General features: G+C 44.2%; 1 protein-coding gene across 2 annotated transcripts in view; it reads left to right on the top strand.

The window, feature by feature from the left end:
• LOC144134982 (aurora kinase A-A-like) overlaps positions 1-11,905 on the top strand; it is a 31,449-nt gene extending 19,544 nt beyond the window's left edge. For both annotated transcript variants that reach the window (XM_077667774.1, XM_077667768.1), the window contains exons 7-8: positions 9,088-9,319; positions 11,780-11,905. In XM_077667774.1, the coding sequence (XP_077523900.1) occupies positions 9,088-9,319; positions 11,780-11,884 (337 nt within the window). In that variant the 3' untranslated portion in view covers positions 11,885-11,905. The remainder of the gene's footprint in view (positions 1-9,087; positions 9,320-11,779) is intronic.
• Positions 11,906-12,649: the final 744 nt, after the last annotated feature.

Raw genomic sequence — 12,649 nt, 5'->3', positions numbered from 1 at the left:
GGATCAGCCAAAAAGAGCTGGTTCTCAGAGCCTGGTCCACGACAGCCACGCATAAATATATTGTACTCAATGTTTGTTCTTCAAATCTGCCGGCAGGCGGCTTTATCCCTTTGTGATGCAAAACGTGACCCGATTCATCTTGATCGATCGCATCCAGCCAGAGCCAAATCTGCGTTGTTCAAGACTGTTGTGGTAACTTTGCACGTCATATCTCGAATGTTCCCTATCAGGTTTAAATTCAGCACGATCAAGAGCTGCGGGCGCACCGACGACCACCGAGCATACTCGCTGCTTTCTCCACCGACGAACCATTCAGTTAATTGTGGGCGCAGGTCAGCCGAATAACTTTCTTTTAGAGGCTTTCTTTCACGGTCGTCCTCAATGCCTGGATTGCCTTCACCACTACATGACAATAAGCCATTCATTGCACTTGCATCAAGGGCATCATTGTCTCTGAAGGTTCCTTCGCATTCTTTGCTCGCAAAAATGTGAAATATTGGCATGCCACGGTGGTTATGGCACTAGGCTACTGACCCAAAAGACGCGGACTCGATTCTGGCAGCAGCAATCACATTTCAATCGAGATGAAATGCTAGATGGCCGTGTACTGCCCTCCATACGGCAGCTCATAGCCATAGTCTCTTTGGGACGTTTAACGTCTAGAAACTGTAAAGCTTGTTTAAAGCAGATGGATGATTGAGTTGAAAAATTTTTTCTCATAAAAATGGTTTATTCGAAGAATTTTATTCAGCTGAAAAAAGTAGGGTAGGAGATCAGCATCAAAACTAGAAATGGCAGGGTTTTAACACAGCTAAAATGCGAAACAATTTGCTTAGCCTGGCAGGCTCATGTTGTTTCTTTGTTGGACCGTCGGCACGTCTGGCAACAAAATTAGAATCGGGTAAAGGTCTGTTCGAGGTTAAGCTGATGGAAGTTGATCAAGATGTCATTGTGTTATGCACAGCGCGCGTGCACTGGTCAGCGAAGCTGATCTGTTCATGGTGCCACGGGTTCGAATCCCAGTCATGGCAATGTTTACTTTATAATTTATTTATTAATCTGTGCTCTTGTCACAAACCTAGAAACATAGCAAGATCTTGCTCGGGCTTTACGCATCGGAAAATTGCTGGGATTTAAATCGGTTGTACCTAATGAAACAAGCAAAAGACCGGAGCAAAAGCTCGGACTGAAGCGAGCGTGGCGAGCTTCTCTCTGTATACGGCTAATCACGTGTTCATGTCACGTGGTACGGTGGATGCTCGACGCTGGTGGTGCAGTCACATGGTATGACGTCAGGCGTGTGAAGCCTGGGTGGAAAGTGCAGCTTTTGTTTCAATCATTGATGACTAGCCTGTTTCTGTAATACTTAAATTTTGTTTAAATTGATGGTCAGCCACACAAGATTGTAATAATTTACTAAGCAAACAACGTCGGATATATCCGTTTTATTTTTTGGAAGAAGCGTGTGGGTTAGCGATACAGCTCAAGTTACAAACGAGTTTCGGATATATTTTCTCGGCATGTAAATCTCAGGTTAAATAAGAGAACGTAGCTTCAAGAATGGTGTGCTGCTCAACAACTTTTATGTCCTATCCGCTGCCTAAAATTGAGCGCTCTCTTGGGAATCCTTTATTTTTAAGCTCGGAAAAGCATGACCATTGTTTTTCGGGGATTTATTCTTAGCTGATTTGATTGTGACGGATGTCAGTCATTTAGCGATGAAATGTCCTCCTGTGTTGGGCTGTATTAGGAGAGCTGTAAGAGTTCAAGAATTACCCATGCATGTAATAGCTTTCCTTCTTGGTGGATGCACAGATGCCAGCCGAGGCTGTGCTCCACCAAGATAACACTGTGTAATCCTCTGACGTGAGCATTCACACCATCTCTGCCTGAAAAATGACACAACAAAATTAGACATCAAAGAAGGGCGACGCTACCTGGCTTTCAGTATTTTTCAGTCTGTAAGTTTCACCCCCTGCAAATGGCAGTTTTACACAAAAAGTCTCACACAAATATCACTATTTTATAATACACACCTGCTCATTCGGCAAGTGCTATAAAAACACTGAGGGCTCTTCGTCGGAGAGTGTGATACACTTGCGGCAGCTGCCATGTGCAGACAATCCTCGAGCACTGGCCAGGGTGCTTTATTTCTCTGGTGTGCTTTTTCTTTTTGGTTGGCTTTATCAGCTGGGGAGCTCTTGCAGGTCTGCATCTGCAAGGTTTGAATTACGCCAGTCCTGATAATATTGCTCTCGTCATACAGTCTTCCTGCTTCCCGGATCCTATTCTCCAGCACACATTCTCCAGCACACATCCTCAGGCGGCGTCAAAAAATGTGGTTTTTGAGAATAGGAAATGGTGCAGTAACTGTCCTGCTTCATGTTTGACACCTCAAATGCGCATCAGGGAAGGAAGGTGGGAGTGAAAGAAGAGATATGGGTGCTGCAGTGGAGTACTCCAGAATAATTTCGACCACCTGGGAATCTTTAATGTGCACTTACATCGCACATCACATGTGCGCCTTTTGCGTTTCGCCTCCATCGAAACGCGGCCACCGCAGTTGGGTTCAAACCCAAGTACTCCGGCTCGGTAGCGTAACGCGCTAACACCAGAGCCACCCCACCGCGAGCCGCCATCACATTCAGTAAGAAAGAACAGTGAATGGTTGAGTGGGCAATTTGATTCGAAAAAGGTTAGGACGCCACACTCTGAAAAAGTTCAGCAGGGCACTGAGATGCACTTGGCTTCGTCACTGGGTTCCATGGAGTCTTCCGGTGTCTGGATGTGGAGGGCAGAGGTGTACTGGGGTTGGAGGCATTGGTTTTCTCTTCAGATTAGTTACTGGTCATGCCAAAAGATGCCGTGTGGCAGTGCATGATTTTTCATTGTACTATATGACTCACAGATGGAAAATTAAAAAGAACATGACTTACAGGAAAATATAAAAATGTGGTATGTGAATACGCATTCTTGGTGCTGCACATGTGCAGGGCTTGGTATGCAACAACATACATTTAGCACTGTCTTTTCGGGAGATGTATGCCACAGTGGCCTTGAAAAGATTAAGATTTGATGCTAAACTGAAGGTGGAGGTGAGTTAATTGCTGCTCAGGGGCCTTTCACATTTCTTGCTGTGGCGTGGCAGTTGCACTGTTCAGTTTGTGACACGGAGGCCTCTCTGCTGCATGAACTGTTGGTAATTTACGGACTGGACAGCTCTGTGGAATGAACTACAGATGTTTTTCATGTTTTGTTACAACACAGGCTGTAGGTTAACAGTGTGTAGTTTAACAGTGCAAGTTAATGGGATGTAACTATGTGCTACGTGGCCTAATACAGTCCATGTTCAACATGCAATGACAAAAACTTGGTGCAGCTGGCACGCCGGATAATACTGGTCCAGTGAATTAGCTGCTATACAAAGAACATAAAAGTGTATGTGGTTGCCCAAAGGTCAACTCGGCTTTACCTAAATAATCTTTATAGCCTTAAGGGGCTCTGAAACACCTTACGAGTAGAGGACACCAACTTGCTCAATCACTGCATTGTTTTGTCATGAACGCCTGAGCCAAATTATACGCTCCTTCATGCAGCAGAGATCTCACAATCACGCGCGAAAGATGGCGAACCCTTCCTCGCGACTTTTTCATGTTCTGACCCTCCTCCGTCGCTCGCATATTTGTATACAAGTTGAGTGATGGCTATTGGTTAGATTCCTTTCGACGTCAGGCATCTACCAAGGCCGCGGATAATAAGCCGTGTAGTTCCGGTGGGTCAGAGAGCTCTCCCCCGGAGGTGGAGCCGGCGGAGGAGCACCGACCTTCCAATGTGCAAAAAGTGACGAGAGGAGAAAGAAAGGCGCGAAGAGGCCAAATTCAATTTTTGACTACAGATAACTCTGTTTCTACAAAGCGCATTAAAAAATTCTTCTTGGACAGTACTCGTGAAGCAGCGTTCTTTAACATTTCAGGCATAATGCAACTTTATCAGAGCCCCTTTCAGAGCCCCTTTAATGGTATGCCTGTTGGTGTCAGGGTCTATGGACATTGTAAATCGTCAATCAGACTGAGGATGAACAGTCAACTACTAGCCAGTCGGCGATGCAGCTCCTGCTAAGCACCTCTGTGACCAAGCCTGCCACTTGATTCTGTTGAGACAGCACTCACCGGCACCTTGCCATGAACCCAAAACCTGAACTGCAGCTGTGCCATATGATTGCCAAGACGGGCTTCCAGCCATTTAGTGGTACGCATGGTATTGCAACCCTTCCCTCCAAGAGAGCAGCAGTTAACCAAGCTTAACCAGGTTAGTCGGCAAGTGGGAAGGCATTAGAGCAAGGTTTACCGATTGAGGGTCGGAAATCTTGCAAAGATACGACCAGCTCTTAGAGCGGACTGCAGTTTGTGAGCCTAAAAATTTCACTCTGTTCGAAAGGCTGCACAAGTGCGACAACACATTTGCTTGCTATGTCAGTGTGTTTTTTAGAAAAATTACATACCATAATTCTAAACAATCGGAATTATTGGCAGCATCGCTTGGGTAAGCTGGATAGCGGGGCTCATAACAGTTGACGTCGCACTCTCCTGAAATACCCCTTGGGTAGAGGCAGGCGAAAATGTGCAGAGAGGTGTTGATCATTTCTCTTTAAATACAAAGGCCGAACGAGTCCGATGGAACGTTGCCCTTTAGGGCGACCGACCGCGGTAGTAACACGCGCTGGAGTTGATTAGAGACCACCCGCTGAGAAGACGTCAGGGCCTGCACCGCGGCGCCATTCAGTCATCGTGTCGTTCTGCAGGCGACTAAATAATGTTGTTTATCTTCTTCCTCCTCCTCTAGATTATTCGTTCATGCAGAGTTGAAACTTGACTCTTAATGTTCTGCTGTGAAGTCAAAATGTTTCATGGTGCTGTGATGTGGCACCACATCCAGATAGCGGCCACTGTTATCGTGAGTAATGAAGATTTTAAATCTGGAAAGGTTGTGCAAGAGCGTGGCTTAAACTTCATGAACTTCACTGATATACATGTTAATGCTGAAGAACTATGTCTGTTTATTCTCTAATCACAGGTAGGAAAAAATATGTTTCAGCAAACATTATATTTTAGAATGCTTGCATCACTGAATGTTCGCGAACGTGCCTTCATCTCTGGCACTCATTCGGGGTAGTAGAATAAGCAGATGATCGAATTTTCATTGGCAGCAAAATTTCCTCTAAGGGGTCTAAGGTAAAGTTTTTGTCAGTGATTTTTACATGAAAACCATAAATGGGCAATAACTCATTGTTTCTGGCTATTTTCGCAGGTCATTATGAATTCAGCCATTGTTGCAGGCTAACGTTGCTGCAGGCTTTTGTAGGCTATTTATAAGGTGACTCTTTCGTTTTCCGATATAAGCAGCAGCCCGGAAAAAGAAAAAGTGGATATCTGCCCAGTGCAGGCATCAAACCTGAATTCCTTGGCACGGCAGCCCAAGAAGCCTCAACCACTCGGTCAAAACTATGCATGCAGTGCATGTAAATGTTTTAGACATGGGAGGCTTGTTTCTACATTGTTAATGTTTTTGCTTCTTTTGGCCTTTTCACGAGACAACGGCTGCAAAATTGATGTTTTTTCTGCATAAAGCTTGCTTGTTGGCCTTCTTACAGAAACTCTCATTACGTAAATTACGAAGCCATAATTTTTATGCTAGTCCCCTCTGAATTGACTGTCAATTCTTGTTAACTGAACGCATTTATTCACTCTGAAATGAGTATTTATGCAAACAACCTAAACACACGAAAGTGGTAAGAAGGCGAACCACCATTCAAGTTGCTGGCCGCCGCAGTGGCTCAGTGGTTATGACGCTTGGCTGCTGACTCAAAAGGACGAGGGTTCGATCCCGGCCCCGGCGGTCGAATTTCGATGGAGGCGAAATTCAAGAGGCCCATCTACTGTGCGATGTCAGTGAACGTTAAAGAAACCCAGGTGGTCGAAATTTTGAGAGCCATTCACTGCGGCGTGCCTCGTAGTCTAAGATGTTTTGTGATGTTCAAACCCCTTAAGCCTTAAGTTCAAGTTGCTTGTTATTGCACAAACGGGCCTAAGTCTTTTTTTGTCCACCCGCTTAACAACCTGACGTGCTAAGCTGGGAATAGTCGCCTTGTTCACGCAACACATGTGGCCATACGTAGACATGTAGCATCTTCGAACCGTGGTTCAGACGCTATGTGTTGAAACAGTTATGTTCGTAGATTTTTGAAGGTTACCCTATTCTAATTGAACTTGTACGGTAGGTTTCTATCGTTCCCGATTGCTTTCGCACAGTTTGGCAGCCATGCGACATTTAATTTGGGCGCAAGTAGAGTTTGAAACTTGTCATTTTCACAGCTTCGGTTCTGTTGTTATCTGTGGGCAACACTGCATTTTAGACTCTCATACAATTCCAGCACATCCATACGCACTTCTCTCTTCAGTAACAAAATTCTTAGGCTTGTATTTGGTTGTCTTAAGCATTTTATCAAAATACTCTTCATTTTCAGTCACTACTTCAGCCATTCAGCACGCATATGAGTTTTTCTAGCTTCTGGCCGCGGGCTCAGTTTCAGTGTCGATGTGCTGTTTCCGCTGTTTTAAAACTTTTCCACTGTGTTTTTGAAAACTGGTTCGTGGTGGCCTTCGAGAGGACTCGAAGCAGTGTGATGTGGCTACCAACCTAAAAGGTTTGTGAAGACCCACCTGAGTTGCTTTTGAAAAGTATGTTCGGGTAATAGTAAGGTGCTGCCTGCTAGGATGTCGCCGTAAAACTTTTCTCACTGCAGTCGTCGCCTCCAGTAAATCTCTCATTCTCAGAAGGTTATATGCTTGGGCTTGTTGGTTCATAACTTCAAGATGAAAAACGTAGCGCAAAGAAACGAGGACACAGAAAGACGGACAACACACGGCGCCGTGTGTTGTCCGTCTTTCTGTGTCTTCGTTTCTTTGCGCTACGTTTTTCATCTCATTCTCAGTTGTAGCACAGTAAACTGTATGCTAAATTGAATTTTAGCATGGCATATACTACGGCCACTCGCCAGCAGCGACTGGGAAGGTGCTCGCGAACTGTGCGTGTGAAGAGCCAGGGCTGGACCTGTGAAGTTAGCGGTGATACAGTGAAATGGGCCACATGCCGATAAATTCTGGACCTGTGCATTTTCAATTGGGAGTTCGTGAACTCAATTTTTTCATATAGTAGAATTCAACTGTAATAATCAATATATCAGTAGATCTCCCCTCTACAGGCCTGTATTTTTTGGTGTTGACATTTTACTATCATCAAAAAAGTTCCCTATTTGTTTTCTGTGGCACTCTATACTACTCTATGCAAGCGTTCGACAATCTTAAAAGGAAGGTTTACTATGCATGAAAAGAATGGACCATTTTGTCAATAGTTCCCTAACAGTACCTTACAATATTTCACCGTTCGTTCACAATTGAAATTGATGTCCTCGAATCCTGGACTTGTTCGACGTCTGCAGGATCGTGTGATTGGTGCTCCGGAAAAGCATTAAGAGCAGAGCGGAGAAAACAGTCTCGCAACTCTGTCCGTAACCACAGCAAGCTCTCTCGCCAAACTTCAGAGGTGCGAGGAAAATTAAACTTGCCGACAGGTGCCATTGAGGTAAAGCGCCCAGCACACATTGTGAAGAGAGTTGCTGAAAATGTGAAAAGAACGCGTCGCAGGTTGTTGAAAAAGAGGAGGCATTGGAAAGAAGCCGCGAGAAGTAAGAGAAAAAGGACTGATGTGCCCAGAACTGGGCAGTTCAGTGCACGAAGAAGCGAAGCAGAGGAGACGTCTGTTGCGTGAAAGGTCACTGCATTAACATGCGGGAGGCTTCCCGTAGCATGTTGCCGATTCCTTATTTTTCATTCTTGGAATTGTAATCTTTCTGTTGCTGAAAATTGGAGGCTTTAGCCATATATTTCTTCAGCACATTTTTTTATTGCTGGCTATCATTGATAGCTACAGGTGGCAGCTATTCCTGTGGTCAGTTTATAACTCGTTAGGTTTAAAGATCCCGTTCAACAGAAAACCCGGCGACTGTGCCGGTGTGACTGGATCATCCTGACTGGTAAAGAGGGTAGTGGCAGAGAAAAGTAGTTTTACGGTGAACAGGTGGTCAAGCGGAATCGAACCACTTTCCTTTGGGCCAGGAGCTGGGCACTCTACCTCTACACCACCGAAAAATGTCACTTCAGTGTATAAATGGAGGCCTTGTACGAGCACCTAACACCACACAGTAGCGGAATTAAATTACAAGAACACTGAGTTACTTAAGGTCACGAATTAGCATCACCAGTTAATATGGACATTGATGTGTAATAAAGCAGATTGTTATGGTAGCAAGCGTGTCGATGTCTGTGAAAGGGTGTACCAAGGAACTCACAAACAATCAAAGGGAATTTTTAATGGTTTCAAATCATAGTCGTAAGGTGAGCGCCAGTGTCACCCAAAGTTTTTTTGTGTTGGCCATTGTGTAAGACAGTATAGTATCTTGATCATTACCGGCTGTTATATTCAACCATAGTTTCGGACCATGTTGGTAGCAATTTTCAACGGTGCAAGATTGATTCATTGGGTCTTTTAGGGTTCAAATAGTTCTGAATGTACACTGCTTGGCACAGAATTGAAGAGGGTATTCAGTTGACTTATTAATGTTTTAAAATGTTCGAAACAGCATTGTATATACAGAAGTTTCCCGCAGGAAAATATTTATGGTGTGCTCATGTAAAAGTTCTGGATTTCAGTGCGTGTCGTCAATACAGATTGCCGACATGTTTTTCCAGCCTTTTCGTTAATATCCTGCATAGGAACTAATAGTGCAGTACCCCCTAGCTTTTTCTGTCTTCATTTCACAACTAGCCTTCTGTCATTGCCCACAGAATTGCGATGCCATCCTCTATTCTTGTTCTGTTCTGAATGCCCATCTGTTTGTGTGGTCTGGCCAACTGGCCTGTAAGACTTATCATCTGGCAGCAGGAGCAAAGATACTGCTTTAGCATCCTTTCTTGTATTTAATTGCGTTTCATTGTCCTCTAATTGTGGTTCTTGCAACCCGGTCTGCAGGCGGGCGACCAGGTGCGGCACACTAGATTACCTGGCACCAGAGATCGTCGAGGGCACTGCGTACGATGAGAAGGTTGACCATTGGGCCCTGGGCATAATCATCTACGAGTTCCTGGTCGGCACGCCGCCTTTCGAATCTGAGACCCGGCAGGAGACATACCGGCGCATTCGTGACGGAAGAGTCCAGTTTCCACCATATGTCTGCGCTGATGCCCGGAACATCATTGTAAATGTGAGCAAGTTTGCCTCTGAGCAAACTGATGATTTGCACAAGACACATCTAGTACACTCCCGTGAAACGGAGCTGGCACGTAAGATACCTAGCAGGGAAGTACGTCCTGGTGACATGCTGGCAGGAACACTTGGACACTTGTTTATAGGCTAATGCAATGCCCAAATTGACTCTGCTTTCTCGGTCATGAATTGGAAGGTTGATGCGTGTAAGGATTGTAGACGTAAAAATTTTGGTTGCCTATTTTCTTCTCTTTTAGAACGCATAGGACATATGTATACATGGATCATCCCAGTGTGTTCGGCAACAACCGCAAAATAATTTACAATTGAGTTTCTTATCTTATTTGGTTCTGATTTAAGTTTTTATAGACGAACTGTGGCTGTGATGTAGGAGTTCAATATAGGTCACTTGAGGCGTGAAAAACTGAGATATAATTTCTGCTCCCTCATTTTAATTCACTGCAACATTAAGGTCAGCCTCTCTCCTGAGCGGGAATCGCAAGGAAGGATGAAGCAGAAATCATATCAATGCTTTTACGCCTCATGTGACCTGTACTGACCTTTTACATCACAGCCATCATTCCACTTTTGAAACCGAAGCATCATCAGACGAAATTCTTTTGTTGTGTAGCCTTCGTAAGACAATACCACATAGTGACCCATGTAGGCTGTTGTATATCCTTACTAAGAAAAGTCGCAACCAGAATTTGGTCTTTTGCAGATTTCTACAACCTAGAAGGGGTGCCTCAGTTTAATATCTGGGCGTTGGGGACGTTTGCTTATTGTGTTTGCCTAGCTGAAATCACGCTGGTTTTAAAATTTGTCTGTAATTTCGTGCTTCTTTGCCCATGCTGGCAGCATCATGGGAGCCACACAATTCAACATTTAAGATAATATACGAGAGACAAGGAAAAATCGCCATCTTGCGTTTGTAAATGGGCAGCTTGAATATGGCTCGGCAGACGGCTTATATTCGCATTGTAAAGAATGTGAGACCAGTGATATCCACGATGAAGGCTCTTGTACAACGTGCACACAACAAAAATAGAATTGTATTTATTTGCATACAGCACTACAGGTAATCAAGGCTTAGTAATTGTCATGGTGCTTGCTCAGAAAAGCTAGAAAAGTATCCCAGTCACGGTCGCTCGAGCCTTAACTGATGGAAGTGTGCCCTTTTGCATTTCATCTACCTGGTAATTTAATATAAATGTATTCTAATTTTGTGTGTGTGTGTGTGTGTGTGTGTGTGTGTGTGTGTGTGTGTGTGTGTGTGTGTGTGTGTGTGTGTGTGTGTGTGTGTGTGTGTGTGTGTGTGTGTGTGTGTGTGTGTGTGTGTGTGCGTGTGCGTGTGCGTGTGCGTGTGCGTGTGTGTGTGTGTGTGTGTGTGTGTGTGTCATAGGAAACCGAAAATAACAAGATCGCCTTTTTGCGCGCGCCTTATGGTCCAAGTTTAGTCTCCTTAAAAAATTTAAAATTGGCTCAGTAAAAACTAAAACCCAGAAGGAAATTTCTTTGTTTTTTCTTGCACTACACTTTCCTGCTTCATTCATCTTGGGGATGGCAATTTTATTGGTTTCTATGACAAGTTGCAAGTGGCGACACCGCAAACCTCCTCCCAGCATGGGACATTTCCACAAAGTCTGGCAGCAATATGTCATTTTGTGCAAATTTGATCTTAGAATTTTCTTTTTGTTTACGTGGAATCAGTTCGGGCGATTTCCACGGGCAACACTATATTTGGGGTGTTGCAGACATAGCCAGCACGTTGACTAATGCTCGCTGCGCAAAATGTTCTCTCCTTGTGTCAGGTCATCCTAGGGATTTTATGTATGGGGTACCGTTCAATCACTGTTTCAGCCATTTAACCTGCGCACAGTTTTTTTCAGTAATATTTGGGACGTCGTTACTCAGTCGAGGATTGTGCAGTCTTAGGCCACAAACAGCGTATTAATTTCGGTTTGCGTTTTTAAAATAGTTCCGCTCTATATGCTGAAAAATGGTGTGCTATGCTGGTGAAAGGGAACTTCAAAGAAAATGATGCGATTATGAACTCGGAAAGTCCAAGCACCTTAGAGATGCCTGCAACCCACTGTCTGAAAACAAGTTGCCACCTTACGCCACGCATGTGCAATTCGTGTTAGCGACAAGAGCAATCAACAGCTAAAAGTGCACACCTGTGGCTTCACACTAGCAGTTGGTGCCTTGCTGAAGCGGATTGTGCCAGTAGTGGGCACAGGAGTGTCACCATGCATTTGTTTGACACCAGTTGAGTAACGGACAAATTTTGGTATGTTTCCTAGAGGGCACCATATTTGAAAGAAAATGTGGATTATAAATTATTCGGGGGATTCCATGATCCGCAAATGCTTCCTGTCATTGAACCAGGTCTTATTCATTTGTTCGTGTGGGAGTGCCTGCGCTGAGCATCGTCTTCCTTTTTCTTTTTTTTCAACAGTTGTTGAAGATACGGCCTGCCGACCGAATTTCTCTAGATGAGGTCCTGAGTCACCCCTGGGTGACCACAAATGCCGACACCAGTATAGAGTGCAAGACACTCTGAACAAAGATTCCGCCGGGAGCCCACCTGTACATAAAGAGTGTACATGATCTGTGTGCAGCATATTTTATCTGACAGCCCCAACAGAGCTGTGCTTTTTTAAAAGTGCTTTTATCAGCACCTCTACAGCTTTTATTTCTCACCTGCCGGCTAAAGTTTGATGCTCAAACTGGTGGTTTAGGCGTGTGTTCACAGATGGAGCTGTTTCAAGCCATGCAGCAAGAAGGGCACTAGTTTCTTCCTGCATCTGTCGCGTGGTTGCCCTTGTTGCACCTTGAAATCTCCTTTAAGGACCGTAATCAACCTGTGGTCGAAGGTTTTTTTACTGCAGTAAATGTTCCACATCATCCAAGGAACAAAAATTTCTCATCAAAGCATTTTCGTTATCTGTTCAGCTTCCACTTTTTGTTTCCCTCAATTGTCTTAAGTAAGACAATTTGTTAGCTTCTGAGCGAAAAATACCGGTAGTTTATTTTGCAGGGATGTGTAAAATTTCGTAAAATGCGTCATAATTGATGGAAATAGCAGCATCAAATTCCCGGTATTCATCCAGTAAACATTCGAGTGATCATAGAAGTATCAATTAATTTCTATTTTGAAAGTGCACATAACGCTTCAAAATGCGAAAGAAAATTCCTGTTCTTATCGGTGGCAAAAAGTCAGTTTACATTCAAGAAAACTTGACTAAGCATTGCAGGGCTCTTCTCTGGGACGCGAAATAATGGGCGAAAAGCCACAACTTCCAGTATGCATGGCACAGGAATGCAA

Source organism: Amblyomma americanum, chromosome 1, assembly GCF_052857255.1.
Source record: "Amblyomma americanum isolate KBUSLIRL-KWMA chromosome 1, ASM5285725v1, whole genome shotgun sequence".
Classification (NCBI taxonomy): domain Eukaryota; kingdom Metazoa; phylum Arthropoda; class Arachnida; order Ixodida; family Ixodidae; genus Amblyomma; species Amblyomma americanum.
The sequence above is the reverse complement of the archived record's forward strand: the minus strand, read 5'-3'. Positions and strand labels throughout refer to the sequence as shown.